At 42.6% G+C, this 25,042-nt stretch overlaps 1 protein-coding gene across 1 annotated transcript in view; it reads right to left on the bottom strand.

The window, feature by feature from the left end:
• Window positions 1–25,042, bottom strand: part of VPS13B (vacuolar protein sorting 13 homolog B) — a 327,037-nt gene that overhangs the window by 53,110 nt on the left and 248,885 nt on the right. Inside the window, exons 36-39 of the mRNA XM_054167231.1 lie at window positions 19,012–19,211; window positions 15,882–16,089; window positions 15,374–15,558; window positions 2,962–3,158 (exon numbers count right to left, since the gene is read on the bottom strand). Coding sequence (XP_054023206.1) covers window positions 2,962–3,158; window positions 15,374–15,558; window positions 15,882–16,089; window positions 19,012–19,211 — 790 coding nt within the window. The remainder of the gene's footprint in view (window positions 1–2,961; window positions 3,159–15,373; window positions 15,559–15,881; window positions 16,090–19,011; window positions 19,212–25,042) is intronic.

Here is a 25,042-nt window from a genome sequence, read left to right as displayed (position 1 = left end):
AGCCGCTGAACTACCTCTGTGCATAAATCCTGTCCCCATAAGCTTCCTCCTCTGTGCTCTCCTCACCCTCAATTCACCATGCAAAGAGAATCTCTGAATGTTGCAAGCTCAGCCTGCAGCCTTCTCGTAGCACATATCACAACACATTGAATACACATTTAAAATGCCACCCCACTGGAGGGGTTTTTCTGACCTCCAGCATTATCTTTCAGTCTCTGGAGAGAAATTAACATTACCTCACAATTCTATAGGTTGCTAAGACACCACTGAAGCACAAATAAACTGTCTAATTTGAGCCAAATCTATCCTTAATGTTCCTTATTCTCTGTCCCTTTGCAGTTTGGCACAGAAGAGTTTTAGTGCCAAATACATCAGCCAAAACCCCAGGAAAACATCTATTAAGTCTTGGTGAACGACCACGGGTGCATTAATACCAGGTGGATGTGATTGTGAACTCAAAATTTGTGCATCAATTGAATACAATATCCCCAAATCCCACATTCTGCTCCAAAGCTACAAAATGCAGTGTGGGCTACCCACAACTTTCCAGCTGGGGAGAAAAGGAAGAACCAGCTGGCACTGCTTTGTGTTTAGCACGAGATGTGAGGCATGGCTGTAGCAGAAGCAGAGGAAATTCTAAACAAAACTGAAAGAAAACTGCCCTGGCTTTAGTACTCCAAGTGCTTCTCTTTTCCCTTTGGGTTTTTTTTAATCCTGTGAACTATCAAAACTTCTCAAATGGAACCCCCCTGCATTCAGAATCAGTCTATGTTACCAAGTATGATGGCTGCTCAGGGCTACTGCTTCCACACCAGCACTTCCCGCAGTCGCTCTTAAGGAAGCTTGCAGTGCAGCCTTGTTTGAAGTTGGTATAAAAAGAGATCAGTTTGAATTTCTCTCTGAAACTGCTGCTGGGGCAGCCAACATCACCTTTTGTGTTCTCTGATTGAAATCAGAGGTTTTCCTCAAGTACCCCTCAGGTTTCAGGCTTCTGGATGGAGTTCACCCTGACCTTCACAGCCCTTTATATTTCCAGTCTCCTGTTAGTTCATGCAGGTGTAAACTACATCTCCTAAAACTGTTATGAATCCCTCAGGCCACAAAATTATCAGGACTTGTGACTGTGGAGTCTCTGTACACGTGCCTAAGGAGCTGGCAATTCAAGGCACTTCCTGCTGACCTTCCTCCTTCTTTTTGTTTACTCTCCAGTGCTTCAGCAGTGTGCCGTATCTTTTGCTGCTGTCTTTCTCTTGCTGTTCTCCCTATTCAGTGAGCTGCTGATGCTTCAGTTGAACACCTGTTCTTTCTGCCTTTTGTGCACACATACAGTCTGGAGAACACAGTGCTCCTAACACTGCTGTGGACAGAACAACTGCCTTCCTTGGAGTCTTCTGGCACCCTAAAGCCATTAGGATATTTCTTCCCCTTTATGATCAGACACCCTGATACCATTGAGGAGGCCTGCAGCCTCCCAGGTGAAAACTCCTGAGTTTAGACCTTCTGTGCAGATGAATCCATGTGCTGTAAAATGTTTCTGATGGTAATCAGAGTCAAGACTGGTTTTATACTGTTTTCCACTTATTTGTGTTTCATTACAACCCTACCCTCTCTCTGAATGATTACGACTCATTAGCTTATCAGAGCTCTCTGAGCAAAACGCTGCATACAGTGATGAACCCTATCTGAGCAGCAAACAATAAGTGTGATCACACTGCCAAATGCCTCAACGGAAAAAAACCCCAACAAACCTCCTGAATTTCACTACTTCATTTTCAGTTCCCACCGAGTTCACATTTCTGTGGTGTTAAGCTGACCAGGAAGGCAATTCTGCCAAGGTCCTGCGTTCAGAGGAATTAACCTTGTCTGAAGCACTTAACTTCTCAGCGATGAAAATGCATTCTTTCACAATTAACATCAAGAAATCATTTCCAACCTGATACTATTAATGGAAAGCAGATGTTTAATTTTCTGCACTGATTTTGTTAGCCATGTTTGTACTTCCTGATTTCTCTGAGTTCTGTAGCTCCCCGCACCAGGACCGTGGATGCCACGCGCGTTTGTACGCGGGCAGCCGGCACCAAAAGCCAAGGAGCCCCGGAAAGCATTCTGGGTTTTCTGATCTAACTAGAAAATCATAGAATCATAGAATTGTTAGGGTTGGGTTGTTGTTCCCCATGAGGGTGGTGAGAGACTGGCACAGGTTGCCCAGGGAGGCGGTGGAAGCCTCATCCCTGGAAGTTTTCAAGGCCAGGCTGGATGTGGCTCTGAGCAACCTGATCTAGTGTGAGGTGACCCTGCCCATGGAGGGGGTTTGGAACTAGAGGATCCTTGAGGTCCCTTCCAACAGGTTGCTCCAGTGTCTCACCACTTCCTAACATCCTATCTGAATCTACTCACTTCTAGTTTTTTTTCCATTCCCCCAGTCCTATCACTCCCTGACACCCTCAAAAGTCCCTCCCCAGCTTTCTTGTAGCCCCCTGCAGATACTGGAAGGCCACAATTAGGTCTCCTCGGAGCCTTCTCTTTTCCAGACTGAACAGCCCCAACTCCCTCATTCTGTCCTCATAGGAGAGGTGCTCCAGCCCTCTAATCATGTTGAGAATGTCTTTGAAACCAATGCCACTGCTCTATATTAATTGCCTTCTGCAGTTAATTAGCTAATTTTACTAGCTGGTGTAGCTAAGAGGTCTCAGACACAGCCTCTCTGCCTTCCCTTTGCAGCAATCCTTGCGTTCAGAAGATGGCTGAACGTGGTGCTGACAGGCTGCCTACAAACCTAAGAAAGCTCTTTTTGTGCACACTCCATCCCTTGTGTGAAGGTGAACTACAGGCTGAAGCTCCTTTAGGACCAGCTACTCTTACTGCATATGAAAACAGTATCTGATTTCCTAAGTCTCCTGACAAAGCTCTCTCAAGAGAGCAGCATTACATTGCTGTTTCTCCCTCCTCCGTTACCATTACCTTTGGTCATCGGCCACGTTCTGACTGCTGTTCAGCACAATTCTCCACAGATCAGAGGCTATGAGCTCCTTCTGATCGTTCACAAGGCTGATACTGGGCAGCTGCAGCTCACAGACTTTGCTTTCTGACAGACTGAATTCCCGGAATGCAACGAAAGACTTCTGAAGCTCGTCCCAGTACTCCAAGCTGCATGGAATCTGTGATAAAAGGGAGAAGGCAGAATGACTTTCTGCTTGGTTGCAGATACAATGGGATTTACTGTACAAATCTACAGTTAGCCATCATACAGAGAATCAGAACTGTAACTGTTAGAAAGATTCCATGCTCTCTTAATTCAAGTGTTTTCAGAATGGCTCTGCAGTAGAGCACTTCTAATTTTCTCTTACCAGGTGCACAAAAAGCTGCTTCTACAGTACCCAAGAACAGCAAAGGCAATTAAAATAAATCCATCAGATAGCATCACACCAAGGACATTCTAATCATCCTAATGTGGGTTGGGTTTTTTTTGTACTTGAACTAGCTATTTTAACCAACTTATTAATTACCCATTTATTGTCATAATAGAATGATCAAAGCTGCAGGGTAAAAATGATGGTGTCTTGTGTGGGCCAACACAGAAGTGCAAACCCTAGGAGAAGTCATGAAGCACTTGTAATAATGAGGAAAAAAGCAAGAACCTGGTAGAGATACAAATCAATCTAGGCACAGCCAGAAAGAGCTCCATAAATATTCCTCCTTATTACTCAGCAAGGGCTGTAATGCACATGGAGGTGACAGCAGGCTGATTAATTAACAGGAATGAAGGTTAAGAAGGAAAATTCAGGGAGCTCAGTGGTTCATGCTAAGGAGGGCAAGGGAACATAAATAATCACCAAAGAATTCTGGAAGAATTAACATGTGGAACCACAGAGCCTGAAACACGGATTTTCACTCCATCTGTCAAGACAAATTGATACCTGAAGATTGAAAAATCAACCACAGCCACTAAAATTTTTTAGGCCAGGGTGGAGAGGGGAAAAAACCAACCCAGAAAACCATATCTGTTAACTGCAGTAAGAAAGCTACCACAGAACTAGCACAGCAATATCAATCAGCAGTGCTGGTTTAATTTCAAGGGCTAGAATCTGAGAAGAGGGATTGGTTTAACATCAAAAGGCAGGCACATTATATACACAAACACAGCCACACATCTGTTTAGAAACTGCAGAGTCACTTGAACATGGCGAAGCTATGTAAATGTCAGCTGCAAAATTACAAGGCAGTATGATGATGCCCAGAAAAAACAAACCTCGTCCTGAGGGACATCAGGTGACATATTATCAAAACTGAGGGAGAAATAGTGATTGACTTGTGTAAGACACCTGGGGAGCCTCAAGTGGAATATACCACACATTCCAGTTCTTCATGCTAAAACTGTTAGCTCCCACTAGGATCTGTGCAGTGTTGAGGAACGAATGAAGGAAAACAACAGGAATGTGATTACCCTACTCAGTTCCCAGCAGAAAAGGTCTGTGGAAACCACAGGTCCAAAGTGAGGTGCTCCATGAATGAAATGTAAGGCTGGAAAAGCCAGGGAAGTTGGAGGTCAGCCTTGGTGCTCATGGCAGCTGCTTTGAAAAGCTTGTTTTGTCAGTAAGCTGGAGACAGCAACCTCCTTCACCTGCTCTCTTTTACACAACGTTGTGGAGCCTTCTCTTCTGAATCTCCACAGTCCCCACCGGTGACAGAACACTTGATTTGATTAAAAATGTTGCAATACTTGGCATGTTTCCTGTAGCACCCATAAGCTCTGGAATCACATCACCAGCAAAAGGTCTGTATCCTTTCCGACACAAGGCTGCAGTCTGTAATGGTTGCACAGGTTACTCCTACACACAGCAGTGTTTGTTTCTGCTCTGGCAGGGGGGGCTGGACTCAATGATCTTGGGAGATCCCTTCCAACCCCTCACATTCTGTTATTCTTAATCTCAGTCCTTAGAATACCTTGAGAATTTTTAGGACTCTAACTTAATACCTTTGAATATTGAATGCTTTGGTTTTGTGCTTCCTATTGCCTATTAACACCTCTTCCTGCCTACGGTGTTCATGTGTGCAGCAAGTCCTATAAAGCCATCCCATTATTTAGGATCTTTATTTCTTTTAGATTCCATCTCAGAACAAAACCTCTTTTATTTATTATTTTTTCTCAATAATAATAAGAAAGTCTCCCTAGTGAGGCTTTCACCAAGCTGTATCAGAATGGCAACTGGTGGGCATTTCAGAAGAGGCTAAGCAAGTTGATGAATTCTGTTACCACTAAGATAAGTTGAGTAGCAAAACCAAGTTAAAGAGCACAATAAAGGGATTTCCTAAGTGGCACTACAATGCCCAAAACATGCTACTGTCTGAAGCTAGAGGAAAGCAATACAGAAGGATTGAAAAGAAGGCAGATCAAAACTTGAAGAATCCAAAGCAGATTGCCCACACAGTGTTTAAAAACCATGCACAAGCAAGCAGCTGGCACTGCAGCACTTCCACCTGCTCACCAGGGGGGTAAAGAGATGGCAAAATAAATTATTATGCCCTAAAGAAGTAGTGAATCCTACTCAGGCTCTGGTGTAACCTAACAACAAGTATTTGCCCTTTAGGAACTCTGAGGTGACCTCTTAGGCAAAGTGTGCTGGATTTGGAAAGGCAGAGGAACGGCTGTGGGACTCAGTGGTATGAACAGCCAGAAAGAAGACATCACCTTCCAATTCATGCAGGCTGCTAAGCATGTTGAAAAGATGATTCCTCCTCAGTTTTGCTCACACACCTTTTTTTCTGACTGTGTTGCAATATGTCAAGAAATCCAACAGAACAAGCAGCAGTATGTTCCAAGGCATCATCTTCACATCAGAAGCAAAAAGCCAAGGACACTCTTTATGGCCTTGTCTACACAAAGCACAGCTCATGCTTTGGGACTGTCCAATCTGTTAAGCTTTCTAGTTTGAAGCTTGCAAAAGACTTAGTTGACTTAGAATCTTTGATTTCCACATATCTAGCTTTATTTGTTCTTGGGGGCTTATTACTAATGCCTGATCTGGATATGTTTAAGGAAAGATGGTAGCCCTGGGCAGTATTAGCTGCCAAAAATAATAGTTGTGAAAGCCTGAAATGGGCTCTCATGCCAGAACTGAGTCATAGGCAGTGGGAATAAGTGAATTAGCTGCAACAAAAGAAATCCCCATATGTAGAATTAAATACAGCACTTTTGCCATGAGTATTCGACTAAGACCTAAGCTATAATTCAAAGAATCATTACCTCTTAGAAAATGTGATGTCTAGTGCTGCCTCTCTAACACTGAACACCAACAAAGCATAGCTAACCACAGACCTTGCTAAGCAATGAGTAGCCTTCTTCAGCACACACCTCTCCACAGCTTTTTGCTTTCTTTCCTAAGGTCTCAAAGAAAGTTTAATTGTAATGACTCTCTCCACCTCTAAAATGCCAACAGAGCCATTGCTGTACAGCTCCTGTGCACTTTGCATGGGTGCAAAACTATTCTTTAATAACTACAGACTCAGATTTAGCCCTGGACTCAGACTTAACCAAGAATCTCCAAGTTCTGCACTGCAAGAAAACCATGGATTATGGCATAAACACTTGCTTCAAAGGATGATTATGGCAACAGGGAGCAAACCAGCAGTCCAGTGATGTTTTTCAGCATCATTAATAACAGAGATCAGAAGCAAAAGCTAGATGAAAATATTCTAAACTCTAATTACTTATCAGAAGAACTGTTAATAATACAAATAGATTTAAAACAAAGCAGAGAATTTGATGGTTCCTCCTTTACCCCTCTACTGCTGTAGACTACAGACACAAGAGGTCTGAAAATTGCCTGGTGTGGCTCTGATGAAGAATGAAAATGGTGTATTGACAAATATTGACAGGAAGGAGAGAAGCTGCCTCAGAGGGACAGTTCCAGTCCTGCCCCCTGCAAGTGCAGGGCACAAAGCTGAAACAATCCAATTTTTTATATTGAGTTTAAAAATTACATGCTCCAGTATTTAAATAATGAAGCAAGAATACTTTCAGCAACCTGCAGCAACTTCTACCTAAGGCTGCTGACAGAATTCCTGCTTTGTAACTTCAGTGCTGGAGCATGTCAATTTTTAAACTCAGTATCAAAAAATGGACTTTAACTATACACATGCAGAACTCTTAGGCAGCAAAATGCATCTTGTCCAGCTGAGAAAGAAAGATACCAACAGCTGTGTTACAGAATGCTCCGAGCAATGCTTCCTTTGGACTCCCTTTCTGCTGCTGCAGGAGAAATGTTTATTTCTTGGATCCCAGGCCCTCAGATGGTGGGCGCTCCCTCTTGGAGATGAAGTTATTCTTATTCCAGAAACAACTACTGTACAAGAAAATGCACACAGCAGACAGGAAGCATGTGTGTGTTTTATCTGCTCCAAGCAGGGCCACCTAAGTGAAGGAGAGGCAGAGCACAACACAAACTAGCACTTTGTGTCAGACGCCAGCCCATGCTGGGAATTTAAATCCAGCTTCCTGAGCATGAATAAACTGATTGCTCTGTAATGAAGCTATCCTGTTAGTAGGAGCTTCTACTGGTTTAGGGCCAACTGTCTTACAAACACAATTCTCCCATTAGGTGAACAGAAGTTGCAGTAGTAGGAAATAAAAAGCTTTATCCGGCTTTTTACTGGGCAAAAGTTCGTGGCAATAACTACCAAGAACATCACTTTGAAGTTGGATTTCGAAACATTTTGGGTATAAAAATAGCAAAAGGACCCTGCAGAAAAATACATTATGTAGAAAATATGCTTGAAAGAAAATTCATATTAAGTAGACCGAACCCTCTGAAATCTGCCTGCTCACATCCCACACACCATCCAAGCTGAGCAGCGGAACGCTGCGGCCACTCGGAGGACACTTCAGCATGTCCCCTGCTGTTTCTCGTAGCTGTCTGGCACTGTCAAAGCATGCTCCAAACCAAAGTGCATGCTGGAGGCCCTACCACAGGAAGGATCTGGAGGTGCTGGAATGTGTCCAGAGAAGGGCCACAAGGATGGTTAGAGGGCTGGAGCACCTCTCCTATGAGGACAGACTGAGAGAGTTGGGGATGTTCAGTCTGGAGAAGAGAAGGCTCCAAGGAGACCTAATTGTGGCCTCCCAGTATCTGAAGGGGGCTACAAGAAAGCTGGGGAGGGACTTCTGAGGGTGTCAGGGAGTGATAGGACTTGGGGAATGGAAAAAAACTAGAAGTGAGTAGATTCAGATTGGATGTTATGAAGATGTTCTTCCCCAGGAGAGTGGTGAGACACTGGCACAGGTTGCCCAGGGAGGTGATGGAAGCCTCATCCCTGGAAGTTTTCAAGGCCAGGCTGGATGTGGCTGTGAGCAACCTGCTGCAGTGTGAGGTGACCCTGCCCATGGAGGGGGGTTGGAACGGGATGATCCTTGAGGTCCCTTCCAACCCTAACAATTCTATGATTCTGTGATTCTACGGATCATATTGCTTTAGCCTCCCTCAGGGCTAAGGGTGTATCAGATCAGTATGGCAAACAGCCTCCCCTGGCACAGTTAGGGACCACCACTGTCTCCCTTTTGTAGAAGTTAAAAAAAAAGAAAAAAAGAAAAAAAGAAAGCAGTGGTTTCCAGTGAGGTAGGAAGTGAGGCAAATCTCAGTAGTGTTAGGGTTAGCAGCAGTACTAGCATTAACATTCTGGCTGTACAAAGTATTTGCTGTCCCCCCAGCTCAGCCTCCTTTATATTTCTGCCTTTTTGTACTTTGACATATGCCCACATATTTCTGGGCAGTAAAAAATTATTCTACTGTGTTGTACATTTTCAACACTCAGGAATAATCAGATACCACAGCTGGGAAGTTTTTCAACATTATCCCCCTATAATTTCTTCACAGAATTTGTTTTACTTCTCCTTAAATTTGGTTTAACAAATTTTATCCTAAAGCCAGAGCATCTAACTGTGAATGCTCACTTTAAAACTCAACATGCCAGATCTGTTTAATTTAATTTCCACCCCCCCCTCCCCTACCTATTCTGAGGTCTCTGGCTGAGTAGTGACTACTGGTTTGCTTTCTGAGTAATAACATCCACCTCAGCTCTTCTAACTCCATTTAACCAATTTATTTATGGCCCTATTAGGATATTTAATTTTATTTAAATTTACATCTGCACCGAGTTTATAAAATAAATATTAAATAGAGTTCTAATAAAGAGATGTGAAAGCAACCCCCCTGTCTTCTGAGAGAAGCTGTTCTTTAAAACTACAGAACTGCCTTTTAGCTGACTTTGGAAAAAGGCTTCTATACATCTTCAACTAATAGAAGCTATAAAAAACCCTTTGTAATATTGGAACCAGTTGAGAAACCACAAGCATTCAAATGCAGGAAATCATGATTTTATAACATTTTAATGTGATCTACTCTTGGGAAACAAAGTTAACCAAGCCCTGTTTCTGTACAGGAAATATTCCAGTGTACAGTTGTAATACATTGTGGTGAGGGGTACAGCTGCAATTTTTTCACCTGTAATGCCCCACTGGTATTGTGGCTTACTGGATTGCATCAAGATTGCCTTCCTGTCCGGAAAGCCCTCTAAGTACAAACAAGACTCTAAGCCCAGGTTTTATTTTCCCTTGGTATCAGAATATGGTAATTTAAGAGCCCTGAGAAATGCTTTTTAACCTTTCAGAAGAAATATGTCACATTCTTTTATTAGAAACTATGTTCTTTGCCTTTCTAAAACAACATGTGACCAGCTTATCTTATCAATTTATCAGACCAGCAGGTTCAGAGCAGATGCAGGTGTGTACAGTAATGGAATCTGGCCACAGACATTGGCTCTTTTCCTGATGGAAAAATGACTCTAAACACACTAACAACTTTTGTTAAGGAAGCACAGATCAGCACTCTGCTCTAACAGCAGACTTCTGCAGGCCTTTTTAAACATGAAGATGTATGTGGTGCTATCAAGTGTCAAACCCATTTTTTTTTTCACTACTAACTGCTGTTCATCTTGAGACTGAGTTGCTGTGGAGATCATTTGCTTCTCTAACAGCAAAAGCAACAACAGTTAATTTAATTTATTGAGGTCTTCACTCTTGTTGCAAGTATAGAGAAACAGAAGTACATACATAGAAACATTAGGGACATAGCTACTTCTTGCAACAGCCTTATTCTTGTTCTGATACAGGATCAATCCCTCACATTTTATTTCAAGCTTTTCATTTTCTAAGCTTTAGCACTTATTAATAACCCAAGCACTATGCTGTTGAAATGTAGTTGCCCCCTGGGACTGAGGGTAGAAGTCCATTAGCACCTGAAGCACTGTGTAATTTTCTGTACACAGGCTATTTTGACCACATATTCTTACCACAGCAAAGTAAGAGGTGCCACTAGATCAGCAGACAGCAGGAAGGCCTTGGGTTTGCAAAGTTTCATAAAGCAGACTTCCAAACTCTGCAAGTAGGGAACACAAGGAAGGTGTAAATCTGTCATTAAGATAATCTGATGGTTTCGTCAGTCCTCTGGCCCCCAGTGGAATTTTCACTGGCTCAGTAACCCCAAAGGGTAAATTTCAGTGTGATGCACAAGCAAATTATGCACAACTTCCATTAACATTCCCCACAAGTTACGCTTTAACTCCCTGCAGGCCGCGCAGAACCGGAGGTCAAACGATACAGCCTCATCTTGACGCAGTGAACACTGAGATCACACAACAAAATGATTAAGATTACACACACAAAATACAGCAACAAAACAGTAAAGTCTGAGATAATCCTACTCTCAGGCAAGGAAGTTCACAAATGATGTTTAAAGCTGGAATTCCTGAAGAGAAGGGGCTCTGTTTCAACATCTGCTTAAGACTTGCTGTGTAACACTGCGACTCCTTTAGCCCCTACTTCCTTCCTTGCAAGAAAGCAAAGACAATGCTAATCATTAATAGTCACAGCCTTAACTATAGAAAACATGTGCACAGGGCTGCCCAGCAGCCAGATGGGCTGAGGTGTAAGTGGCTCCAGCTACAAGCAAGCCTACAGCCCACTTGTACAGACCACTTGCTTCCACGATGAGCTGCATCTGTTTCTGTACACATGCATGGATGTAAACACTGCCTCTCCTGACTTCTGTTCCTACAGCAGAATAAAAGGGCATTCCTTACAGTTCTAGTCCATGATCAGACTTAATAACTATACTGGATTCTTTTGTTTTGAGCTTGCTGCAGTTGCAGCTCTTCACACAGTAGAGTGGTCACAAACCCACTGTGTGCAGTCCAAGCAGTATGGCTGGCAGAGTCATTCTGAATAACATCCAAAGGTAGAATTAACAAGAAATGTAAGCTTGAAAAGGCAAAATCCCAGACAAAGCACCCAATGTGCCTTCTGAACAATTCACAACAGCTACACAAATTATTTTGCCATCCATCCCCAAAGTCTGATTATTTGAAGACAGCGCTGACAGGAGATTCAAACATTGGCAAACTGAAAGATTTATCAAGAAGCATGGTTGAACTTCACAGCTTATTATCTAATACCATGATGAACTTCAATCACTGACCTGTCACACACAAATCATCTGCATCTCCAAAATAGTTGTTGCTTTGGGAATGTAAGAAATAAATCAGACATGAGTAAAATGTGTGGTTTTCCAAAAAGCTCTTTTCCCAGACTCTCAAATGCCCAGCTGAACGCTGGAGCCCCAACTGGGAATGAAAAGTAAAAAGGAAGTAGAGCCAGCCAAAAATGAGGTGTTCTCTGTTCAAAGGAAAAATGAATGTCTTTGACATTTATCATAATTCTTTTCCTATTGACTGTCATGTCAAATCCTTCCTCAAATAATGACTTACAGTAGGTCTAATGTCACTCATTCTTAAGCTCGTGCTCCCTTAAGCCACTGTTTAAACAACCACAAGGTGTTAGAAAATGACTGTTTACTGGCTGACAGTGCTGAAAAAATCGGATTCCAGCCTGCAGAGTCTGCAAATGTTTCATTTAAGCAGCACAAGCATGTAGGGCAATGCAACAGAAAGGTTTTCTGAAGTTGGAAATATTTTCTGTTCTCCTAAAAGGCATTTCTGGGGGAATTTCAACCAGAGTGGTTTTGTTTACCTCATCCTTCCTTATTGAATCTCAGTTAAGCCCTTGTAACCTCAGAACTGTACTCACTGCCCTAATTTTCTCCAGCAGACCTTGAGATTTGGCTAATTTAATCTTTTCTAAGCCAGGAGTAAGTGCTCTGTTTACTGGGACACTATCTAAAGAAGAAAGCCAAAACCAGGAACTCAGCACACGGTCATCTTTGCATCAGCTGCTCTAGTGCTGGCCACAATTGCATGCAACAGCACTCCTGGCAGGTACACAAGGGAAACATCCTCAGATACAAAAGCCTGTCAGGGTTATAGTTCATGAGGTATTTTAACTTCATATGGAGAATTGAGCAAATGCCATAGGTTATGTCCCTTTTGTCTTGAAAATTTCAGCAGCTTGCATCTGACTGGGTGACAACCCAGGAGAAAGGATTTTAAGTCTGTATGGGTGATGCCAGAGCTCAGAATTTGGAGTGTTACACATTATATGAGCACTTTGATTAGACAAATTTGTTCTTCTCTGCCTTTTAGATCCATGGCTGCTTGTGCTCTTCATTAGTGAGAGCTTGCAAACCATCCTGCATAAACTGACATAGTCTTGAAAAGGCACATTCAGAACAGATCTCGGCAGAGGTGTAGACATAAAGGCAGTAAGTAAGAGTCCCCAGGTCACAAAAAACTAGAACTGATGCCAGACAGCAGCTTGAGCACCTGAGGATAAGAAATACCTTATGTCACTGAACAGGAACTCCCTAAAGGTGTGGCACCAGGGAAGTCTAAAGATGATTCATCAAATAAATAGCAGTTATCTCAAAACCTGGTAAACCCCAGAGATCTAGAGGACTTTTCCTGAGGGGGTCTAGAGACAGGACAAGGGAGAATGGTTTAAAGCTGAGGGAGAGCAGGGTTAGACTGGTTCTGAGGAAGAAGTTCTTCAGTAGGAGGGTAGTGAGACTCTGGAACAGGCTGCCCAGGGAGACTGAGGCTGCCTCCTCCCTGGGGGTGTTGAAGGCCAGGTTGGATGAGGCCTTGATCAGCTGAGTCTATTTGAGAGGTGTCTCTGCCCATGGTGGGGAAGTTAAAGGAGCCGAGCTCTGAGGTCCTTTCCAACCTGAGCCATTCTAGGATTCCATGACTCTATGAGGAAAGGCTTCCTGATTAATTGAAATGAGAACCTGAAGTTTGAGATGAGTCTTTGGTAAAGGCAGTTTGCTAAAAAATGGTGAAAATCAATTCTGCATTACTTATTTCACAGCATATCGATGGCAGACTAATAAAACCCAGGCATGTTGTCCATGTTTAAAATGGATGTTCATCTACACTCTGCAGAGCTGCTCTGTATAGGTGCAAGGTCATTTCCAGTCACCACCTAGAACCATGGAACATTTGCTGATACCATTAATGGCTCACTACCATAACATAGCTCCTACCACAGGCATTTCTGCACTCCATGTGCCCAAGAGCACAGTGCTGTAATAGATGTCATCTAATTTGGCTGGGGTCTTTCACCTCTTCCTTGTAACAGAAAGCCCAAAGTAGTAACAACAGTTACTAAGACTTAAATTAATTCATCACAAAATTTGACAGCCCTTAACAAGGGTGTGCCACAGTAAAAGCATGATGGAGGGAAGGTGTACAGGGATGCTTGACCACAAACCTAGACTGAGACTGATGGAAAGAGTTGTCTTCAGTCAATGGCCAGGATCAACTGCTCCTCTGAGGAAATACATGGAGAGCAGGAGCAGCTGACAGCACCTGCTAGGTTTATACCTTACTGTCCAAGGCAAATGCAGAGGAAATGAAAGAGGACTGCAGCTACCTTCTGTTCTGGCTGCAGCATGGAAGCAGCAAGCAGCAGAATGTGTGTGCTACTAAAGTCCAGCTGTGGATGCCCACTTGACGAGCCACTGTTGCCCCCTGCAGAGGGTCACACCGTCCATGATGTCTGGTATCCATAATGGAGCTTAATGCAATTACAGCCAAGGCCTGGCGTGCTGGGACCAGAAAATGCCATCCTGAAAGGAGGCAAATTGCTGGCTTTCATGGCAAGCTAATGGGGTCATCAAGGCAGCACAGAGTAACACAGTTTTGATCTTTGATTCAATCCTCATGCCAAGAGGAGCTGATTTTTTTCCACTTAATTTTAATTTTCATAGAAGTGAAAGGAGCTGACATTTGGCTGTCCAGAGGGCAAAGAACTTGGCAGGACGCTTCCATGAGCTCACTAACTGTATGTGCATGGTAATAACATTACTCCCTGTACCTGAGGAGATAATCCCACTTACCCATAACTCAAAGCATATTGGTGCATAATTCAATTTTAGAAGTGATTTTTAAGGTTATGGCAATAATGAAATGTGATTCAGCAGCTCTGAACAAATAGGAAGAACTGGGAGATATTTATTTCTCCTGACTCACAACACTATTCTGATTAACAAGCAGACTGGAATAAAAAACAATGACAGATCCAATTTGTAATACAAAAAGGAAACTGAGATTAACAAAATTAAAACTGATCTTAAATCAAAATAGGTAGGAAGGGAGTGAGTGAATTTATAAAGATTAATTACAGTAGAGAGGAGTGAATATAAGTAACTGTCTGTATATACCAGAAAGCAAAAAGCCTCAGAGGTAAGGACTGGTGTAATTGTGAGGTGTGGTCTATTTGGGGGGCAGAGAGATGAGGATTGGTGTAATTGTGAGGTGTAGTCCATTTGGGGGGGCAGAGGGATGAGGATTGGTGTAATTGTGAGGTGTGGTTTATCTGGGGGGCACAGAGTCACACCACTGCAGCACTCAGCACTCCTTTGGGGGGATGCTGCCATGATCTCAGAGTCAACCTGGACTGCCCATTTCAACTCTCTCAAAGCAAACACAAAGCAGACCCTTTCTGCCCTGTTGATCTTACAGCCACCTGCCATCACATCCACAGGACAGGATAGCTGGATTGAAGATATTAGTTAATTGAATCCCCTGGAAGTTTGGCAATTTCAAAGCAGTTCTTTCCTCATGTTTCAGTTTCAAACCCAGTGAAATCTTTCAGTAGACAGATGGATGAAACCATAGGAAGCAGAATAAAAGCTGTGCATGCTTGCAAACCAGAACTGATAAATTTTGCTTGTCATGCCATGGAAAACCTTTACAGGTAGCAGTTCAAATGTTTGCAGCAGTAGTTTAAAAACTAAACATATGCCTGAGCTATGGCATTTATCTCCTACTGATTTAATAGCAAATCAAACTTCAATGAACCTAAGTTTAAAAATACTCACTTTACAGCTGTTTTCTCCTGTTAATGAAAGCAGAGGACATTACCCACCTGAAGAACATCTCCAAGGTCAACGGTGCTAATATCTGGGTCTTCAGTGGTATTGAAAGGAACAGGATTAATCCTTACAAGAGTGAGCACTCTGGGTTCTGAATACCTCCACATCATCATTCCTGGACTGTCCTCAGTTTCATTGTAAAACATGACTTCATAGGCACCAGGCAGCTTTTGTGCTTCTGTCAAGCAAAAGAAAGGTAGAATCTGTTGCACGGTTTCTAGACAGGAACAAGCTGGTTTATGAGACTAAAGTGGTTAAAAATAAACTCCTCAGGATCAAAATGAGGGAAAATAAAAAAGCAGTTACCCTGCCTTCTAAAAGACTACAGCTTAGTGGGAAGAAATAAAAACAGTGTTCTTTCTTTTGCTCTAGCTGATGTCTTTTCCACCACTTCTCACCCAAGTGTAGTTCCTCATTGCAAGAGGCCAGTAATCTCTCCTAGCTTACTACTGTATTTACTTCAGAACTTCAAAAAGAAGAGAGAAACAATAATCTTTTTACCTGCATCTTGTATATACTGGAATAGGCCTGTCCTCAGATCATCAGAGGTGTGCTCAGTTCTGGAGGCCTGGCTCCTCTCCGTAGAGGACCAAGTGTGTTGTGTGCGTTCAGATGTCGCAGCCTCTGCGTGGCCCTTTTTAGCCAGATACTGCCACAGAAGCTCTTGGAGAAGAACTAAACAGTTCAAATGCTCCTGACCACAGAACACCTTTCAAAAAAGGAAAAACAAAAAAACAACAAAGAAGAGAGAGAAGAGACAAAGCAATTACACACAAATGTTCAGGGATACTTGAAGAAAAAAACACCTTCTTCAAAGTGCTAGGAACTTTGCATGGCTTTCAGCCTGCTCTGCTCACATCTTCGTTGCTTGCAAGCATCCTTGAGGTGAAAACCAAGTACAAGAATGACAGAAACCCCTCTATAAAGCCTTTGGTAAATTTGTTCTTTTCATCATTCAAAGGAAAGCATTAATTCTTACCACTTACAACTGATATTGATGCTGCCTAGGAGAGCCTAGATCTTAAAAGCAATAGGCAGCAGAGGTTTTGTGGTTTAAAATAGGACACAAAAACCCCTTAAAGATGCAAAGATTAAACTGTTCAAAGACTTCATTGCTCCAAAAGTGGAATGCATTAAAAAGTAAGTGACACAGCAAAGACAGACATACCAAAGATCATCTCAAACAGAAACAGAGAGTATGTACAATATATGAACTGGATGTGCTGCAGGCTCTCAGAGTGAGGTTTAAGAGTTTTTTGAAGTTTAAACCAGAAATTCAGAAAAATATCTAACAGCAACTGGAACCCAAAGCCCAGAAGACTCAAGCACTTTATAGCACAATAAAAGGCAAGCAACCATTCCTCTGACAAGCTTTTGTCAAATCAAGCTCCTGCTTGAGAGAATCACATTAATGGGCACAACTCCTTTACTCCTTGTGTGCAGAAGTGCATTTGGAAGTGTCAGGAATGGAAGATACCAGCAAATGATAAAGAAATAAGACTTAAAACCACTGTGGGATAAAATCAGAATCAGCACAGAGTAACTTAAAGGTCCATAGTAAGGGTAGGAGTAAACAGGTCGAGTGTGCACATGAAAACAGAGACTTTTTTTCACTGGGGAATACCAGTTTTCAACTATGAAAAAGAATCAGAGGGTGCCTAAAGGGAGGGGAGCACCGCTGGCAAAAAGGAAGCTTTTCTTCCCTGCACCTACAGGCAGGCACACGCAATAAATCAAGACCCTCATGAAAAACAGCTACAGCTACTCTTGAGCTGGACAGTCCTGGCTTACCCAGGTCACCTCCCTTATTTAGAATCATTGAATGGTCAGGGCTGGCAGGGACCTCCAAAGGTCATCCAGTCCAACCCCTTTGCAATCAGCAGGGGCATCCTCAACTAGATCAAGTTGCCCAGAGCCCCGTTGAGCCTCACCTTGAATATCTCAAGGGAGGTCTCTCTTTAGTGCATCTCTACTGCATTTTTTAGAGTGCCTTTAGGCTCTGGATCCCACACTTAGTCTAGCACCATGTCGAAGGAGTTCTGCGTCACCTAAGCTGACCTCAGAGGCCTCAGTTCCCCAGTGACAGAGGAGGGAGGAATGATTTTTTTTCTCCCACTTGCATTCTTTTTATTTTTATGCAGCTGGAGGTCCAGAGCTGCCTGCATTACAACACTACTCCTAACTACACCACTCACAGACCAGGAGCTGCAATACCAATTAAGAGGGGTAGAAGATGAGGTCATGTTTAGAGCTGGTAAAATTGTTAGCTTTAAATAAATTAATTTGAAGCAGAATTGTTAATGCTTTTGTCAGCATTCTCAGATCTCTTCTGCCAGACCAAATACTTCATTGTATTCAGCAAAAGCTAATTATCCCAGAATAAACTCCAATCAGAAATGGCCTTCTCAGATTGAGACTTTTTTTGGGGGGGGGTGGGGGGTGGGGGTGTGTCCTTGTCAAAACCCCAACATTTTGGGAACAAACCCAAAGCCTTTTTATGAGTAACAACATGTAGAGGTAGTCAGCCCAGCAGCACCTGTGAATAACAAATACAAAAGAAGCAGAGAAACTAACTGATTTTATTTTTCTACTCAGAAATGATTGAAAAAGAAGTTACTCTTCTTCAACTAGCCCCATTCCCAGTGCTGTGGTTTCAAGAGCTTCCAATGCCAGCTCTGGGAAGAGACCTAATGACTAAATGCCAAAATCTCCTTCTTGTGCTTTCTATGCTTCATTTCTATATTTATTTTAAAACACTTGGTGTGTGTTGATGATACAATAAAAATAATTAAAACAAGACCCATCTTAAAGCCCACTTGTTTAAGCCCCACAAGAACCTAGTTTTCATTTCAAGAACTCCCCTGCTCTTGGACCGGTTTCAAGCTGTGTGCACTTCCAAAAAGGAGAGGACAGCATGGCAACCCAAGTATTAATTGCTAGAAACAAGCTTGTAATTAGTCCCCAGAGAAATTGGTGTAAGTTTAAAAAGCAAGGAGATGTATTTCTTAAAGCTGCCCTGAGGCATTACAGACACAGAGCTCACGGACAAACACACAGGCATCAGAACAGGGTCCTAGATATGAAGTGTTAGTAATTTGATCCAGTAGTTTTCAGGGAACACACACACACATCCAGGTACAAGCAGTACTGAAAAGAACCAAACAAACACCAAGCAAACCACTGGACACAACTTTTCAATCACCAGTTTTACACAAAAGAAGGGATACTTGTTTTAAAACATAAAACAAAACCCCCACAAACCCAACAAGCACAAACCCCCAACCCAAGGAGCTGTTGCAGGCTGCAAAGCTCTATGGGGTTAGACTGGAGCTGAGGAAGTTTTTCAGTAGGAGGGTGCTGAGACACTGGAACAGGCTGCCCAGGGAGGTTGTGGCTGCCTATTCCCTGGGGATGTTCAAGGCCAGGTTGGATGAGGCCTTTGAGCAGCTGAGTCTAGTTGAGAGGTGTCCCTGCCCATGGTGGTGAGGGTTGGAAGAGATGAGCTCTGAGGTCCCTTCCAACCTGAGCCATCCTGTGATTCTGTGTTTCTTTCATGCAATCTGTTTCTGAAATCTCAATCACCCAAAGCCAGCCCAGCCCAAGAGCAGAACCAGAAGCATCTTATACCTACCTGCAGCAGCCCTCCTCTCAGGTCAATGTATATTTTTGGAACAGATTGCTCTGGGCCGGGGTCACCACTGTGCTTACACCACTTGGCTTCCACGTTCAGAGAGCAGCAAAAGGGGCCCATCAGGGATCTGGCTCTTTCTTTGAGACTTGTTTTAAGCAGGAAATCTTTTATGTCAAGGACAAAAGATGATCCATGGATTCCTAAAAAGAAAGAGAGGCAATTAATCCCACTGGTAGTTATTCTCCCAACATTTATGTGCTTACTTCTTGAATTCACTCTGCCACAAGCCCGGGAATCTCTGCCTGCAAGTAATTACTCACACAAGCAGCCACACTGAGTTCCATGCAAATAATTGTGTGGGCAATTGCTCTCCTCTCCAAACAAGAACATCACAGTTAGGCCACAAGACCTCTGATTTTTACTTTTTTGGTTTGTTTTGTTTGCTCTTCCAACACTACAGAGCACACTTTACAGAGTGCTGCGGCTCTGAGGCAGGTATTGCGCTTGCACATTCCTGTACAGAGAACTGTTTGCCAAAACGTGATGACTCTGTCCATGTGAGCAGCATCAGGTTAATGAGAAGAGACATTTTTCATTAAAATATGACATTCAGAAGACTATATTAAGAACAAGAACAGCTGCTTCCCTTGGTTATATTTTAAACTGATAGGAAACAGCTATTTTAAACTATTCTCCCTGCTTTTGTTCAGGTCAGTTATTCTGAAACAGTGGCTTGCTAGATGTGCTTAGCAGGAGGAGGAGGGTCATGTTGGAATTCAGGGAACTCATGGATTCATAGAATGGTTTGGGTTAGAAGAGACTTTGAAGATCATCCAGTTCCAACCCCCTTGCCATGGGCAGGGACACCGCACCAGCCCAGGTTGCTCAAGGCCTCATCCAGCCTGGCCCTGAACTCACAGGAATTACTGCAACTTAAAATCTGTAGTGCGTGCCTACCAAAACCCAGTTTACCCCAAAGCTTTCACATCATAACCATTTGCACTTTACATAGCTTTATAACCCCTAGAAGTGACAACATCAGGTTAGGTTTATGACAGAACTTGGGTGCCCTCTCTAAAAGGAGGAAAGAAACACTGTTCAGAAATGCCACTTCTGGGGTGAATTTAACCTGCTGCAGGTGACCACTTCATAAAGCAGACCACATCTCTATTTCTTCAGTACACTGCACTTGCACTTCTGGTACTTGTACTTGGACTCAACACTCTAAATATTGAAGGTCACCATACTTTACAATGGCAACAGTTTATTTTTCTAATGAAACTAGATATTTACAAAAGGCAAAAGATTCAGAGGCACTTAGGGCTTACACAAAGACATTTCAAGGTAGAGTTCCATTTTATATTTTCATACATTGGCTGGTAGAAAAATCCCACAAAACCACAACTCCCTGCTTGAATACAGGAAGTAAAACTTCTGTGGATCTCTTAGGATAGAATAGAACAGAACAGAATAGAATAGAATAGACCAGACCAGGTTGGAAAAGACCTTTGAGATCATCGCATCCAACCTATCATCCAACACCACCTAATCAACTAAACCATGCAACCAAGCACCCTATCAAGTCTCCTCCTAAACACTTCCAATGATGGTGACTCCACCACCTCTCTGGGAAGCCCATTCCAATGGGCAATCACTCTCTCTGTGTAGAATTTCTTCTAGAATCCAGAAAGCTGTCTGTACAGATCCTGGAAGTTAGGATTTCATAATACTGAGATATATTATAGACAATGGAAGGAAATTGATTTGGTTTGTGTTGGGTTGTTGTTTTGGTTTGTTTTTTCCACCTCCAGCATCCACTAGGAAGGTGGTCCAACAGTCCCCACAGTGGTAATGGCACTGAATTGTATCCAACCTGAGCAGGAACCACAAACAAGGCAAATCTCTCCCTTTAGAAGTTTGGAGTGTATTACAAGAATGATGAAGGGCTTGAGTGAACCTTTATTCCATGGCAATCAGCAGCACTGTTGTCACCGACTGGGAAAGGGGTTCTGAGATATTTAGGCTGGCTTCTGAATGCCTGGGTCTGGTCTCAGGACAGAAAACTGTTCGGTGGACTTCAGTGATAATCAAGAATATTAAACACCAAGACACTGGGCTGCACCTCCTTCTGGTACTGGTTCAGACTTGATTCCATAGACTGGGGAATGAAGCAGCTTCACACTAGTCTCAAACCAAAGCAGGAGCTGTTACAGGCAGGGCTCACCCTGCTCTGCTCAGGCTCGTTATTGTAAGAGGCACTACAATATTTAGAAATTCAATCTTGTTTATACTCTACATGAAGTTTTGATTCTAAAGAGGAGAAATTCTCAGTCACTATTGGACAATTCTGCAACATACAGAAATATTCTATGGTTTTCCTGCAATATGTGCCAAGTTGCAGAAATAACAAAGGGGGAAAAGGAATGTCAGAATCCGAGTGGTTTTATTTATGTTTTCCTTCCCTGGGATTACACTTGGAAGGATTATGGTTTGCAGAATGTTTCTGTTATCATCTCAGCTCCACAAAGGACAAAAAGCCCCACACTATCCAAGGGCTCAGAAGCAGAACTGAGCACTCTGCACATGATACTGCTGCTTCAAAACCAGCAGTGCCCTGCTCAAACACCCTGTGAACAACAGGAAATGAAGACACAGTTAAGAATAAAGAAGCATTGGTAAATTTTAAATGAATGAAATACCACAAGACACCATTTATGGACTGTGTCCTACAACTACCAGCAAAAGCTCAGGGACTCAGTGAGAGATTTTACTTCCGCTTGCTGCAACCAGAATGCTCTGGTATAGGCGAGGATCACAGCCTCATCCTTCCTACATGTCCTTTTGAGGGTGAAGTGACCTTTAGTATAAACCCCACTGTACTCTTACTAAAGAAAAATGCAAAGAGCATTTAGACAAACTTGCACAAAGTAGCATCTTGAGAAAGCTTAAAGAAAACAAAGAAAGCTCACTAAGTATGCACAAACCCTAAAAGGCAATAGTAAACAAAGCGATCTCTGGCTCTGAGAGAACCTTCTATAGGGTACCATGATTGTGGAAATCCTAAAAGGATGACATTCAAAAAGAAATAATGTCACATACTAATGGGAGCAAAGAAATAGCAACATGCACTAGAAGGATGTTTATTTGAAGACTGCTAAAGACACACTGAGATCCAAAGCATATGCTCAGTTGGTAAAGTTGCTTTACCATGACTGAAGATCATTACAAAAGAACAGTGAAGAAAAATCACAGATGGACAGCACTTGCTTTGATATTCCAGCATATTCCTTGTGTTAGTCAGTAGAGACTTGATGCTAACACTTACAAAGCTCTCTTGTAGCATCTGAGTACTCTAATAGATTGGGCTTTATACATAACTAGAATAGTTACATCAGCATTTGCTAATCACAGGGGAGTCCAGGTTTGTGAAACCTCCCTCCTTGTGTGCACAAACCCATTTGTGTGTCTAGAAAGAAAAGAGCTTGCTTGTTTTAATAAAGGCAACCAACACACCACAACAAGCCTTGCCTTACAGCAACAGCCACTCTGTGTTTGGGCAAAGCAGGCGGTAAGAAATCCTGCTATTTGTCCAGGTTCACACACAAAGGCAGAGAGAACATTTTGACACTAACTATGGGCTGCCTGTTCTCAAAACCACTTTAAAACACTGATATTTGAATCAGCTCCAAATGAAACAAGTGGAAATGGAGCAGGAGGCTCTCCTCCTTCTGTTATGCTCTGTCCATTTGCTCTTCCTTCGAGTCATGTTTGGTTCACTGCACTGTCGCCCAATACATGATTTAAATTGGCAAACTTGTACGTGGGAAGAGAGTCTAAGGAAATGGAAACACAAGCATTGTAATAAATACAGCAAGAATAGAGAAGGAAGAGAGACTCTCCCGTGGTCTCTCCACGCAATCTGGAGGTTTAATTAGTGAGGGGGTCTCCTTACTGCCTCCTGCTCTAATGTCCCACATTACTAAGGTAATAATCTGAGCATTCACTCTTCGCATTTGCAAATTCAGCAGCTAGTTTGAAGTTGCCCAAGGTACTAAGCTTTGCAAACATAAGTGTGCTATTATAGCTAATATAGTGATACAATTATCTATCCTGTTTTTTTTTTTTTCCTATTAAGAAAAATTCAGCTCTCAGATGCAATGAGTTGTTACACTGCAGTTACACTGCTCTGAGGGCAGGTATCCTCTGGGAAGTAGCTTCTGAGAAGAAAGGGGAACCAAGCTATGAAAATAATTAAGAGGGGACATATTGCATCTAGTTTAACAGCCAGCCAATAATTGCCTCAAGTCTGGAAACAGCAGCAGCAAACAAATGGTGAGACACAGCAAAGGACAATTCTCTGGGAGAGATTTAGTTAGCAGTCCACTGACTGCCCTGCATTTCTCATTAGCGTTCAGCTGCATCTCCTGATAGTTCATTCTCCCCCAGGAGAATAATATTTACACACTACCAATTAACTGCTCTTTAGTGACAGACAGTTTTTCAGCATTACATGGGGACACATGTGGACTCTGTAAAAACATGAGATGTGTAACACAAGGTAAATAGAAAGCAATGATCCTAACCAGGCTAAACCCTTGAGTTCGTCACTAATAAATGTCCCCATGCCTTCAGCAGTCCTGGCTGCTGGGAGCCTGTTTTCTTCAAATACTTCAAACACTGAAACCCAGGAACATTTATTATTTTAATCCATTACAGGCAGTGCTTGATTTAACTTTATTGGTTGTGGTGGTGGTAGTAGTTATAGTGGGGGTAAAGCTATGTTCTTTTACACATCATTTCAAAAGGGCTTAATTATATTTTATAGCTTGGGCCAGGAATCCTGCTTGTTTTGTGTCTAACAAGGTTCAAATGGAGTTCAGGTTAGTGATGAATCAGAAGAGAAGTCAGAGATGGTTATCTATTTGAAATGAGCTCATCTCCCTTTAAGAGCAACTGGGCAGGTACATCATCTTCATTACACTACTGCATACTAACTAGCTGAAGGGCCTCAGTTCACTTGATGATTTGGTACCTTGGGGTTTTTTGATGCCTGATCAGAGATGGCACAATAAAGTTAAGAACTAAAGGGATCTTAATTTTCAGTCAAGGCTTTCTTTGGTATGCAAGGGTTCTGAACATATTTGTTAAAACACTCTATTACTTTACCTTGTTCTATTCAAGCAGAGAAAAATGCATAAAGGGAAATGACAAAAACACCTGAGTCCAGCTTCCAAAACTAAGTGCCACAGTGACATGAGCAATGCTTGGTTCCTGTATCATAGACATTTTATCTTTAGATAGCAGCAGCTTTCAGCAAAGTGACTATTCTCACTGGAGCTTCACAGATGGGCATGGAGAGGTTCTCCAGTTAAACATCCCCCCCAAAGATCTTTGTATTTCCACAGCTTAATTTTGCAAACTTTGGTTTATTTTCAGGAAGCAGCTGGTACCTACAACTGTCACTGATTTAGAAAGTTGTAGATACTTGGCATTGCTGAAAGCTCAGCCACTGAATGGCTGCACACTAAATGAAGCATTTCTAAATAGTGGCTGCCACTCAGAAGGTAGCCCCATATATTTGCCACAAGTCTGAATTACAATTACAGCTTTAGTCCCTTGCTTCTTTGCTCTGTGCTCAATTCACTGCATTTCAGCTGCTTTAATAAACTAAACAGGCCATGAACCCCTGAAGGGGTAACTTTTCTTTATAAATGACCATCCTGAAGACAGTGCCTGGCAGCACTTGAGGTTTTTGTAGCTCAGGAACTCAGTGAATTGTGCTTGTGGAAGTCCAAGGCTTGACAGATATACCCAGGCCACACAAACTGAACAGGTTTTCCTGCACTCTTGGGATATGGTTCCCCAGGATTAAGACCAGACCAGATCTGGCCTCCTATGTTCCAGTCACCTCCTCCCTTCAATCCTCCTCCCCTTCCCTCCTTTCCATACTGAATTCTCTTTTGTGCCACCATGGTCATTAACCTGTACCTTTAGAGCCAGCCAGCTGAAGGAGGAGATCTTGATGAAAACT

The sequence above is a fragment of the Dryobates pubescens genome, chromosome 14 (genome assembly GCF_014839835.1).
Source record: "Dryobates pubescens isolate bDryPub1 chromosome 14, bDryPub1.pri, whole genome shotgun sequence".
Classification (NCBI taxonomy): Eukaryota; Metazoa; Chordata; class Aves; order Piciformes; family Picidae; genus Dryobates; species Dryobates pubescens.
The sequence above is the reverse complement of the archived record's forward strand: the minus strand, read 5'-3'. Positions and strand labels throughout refer to the sequence as shown.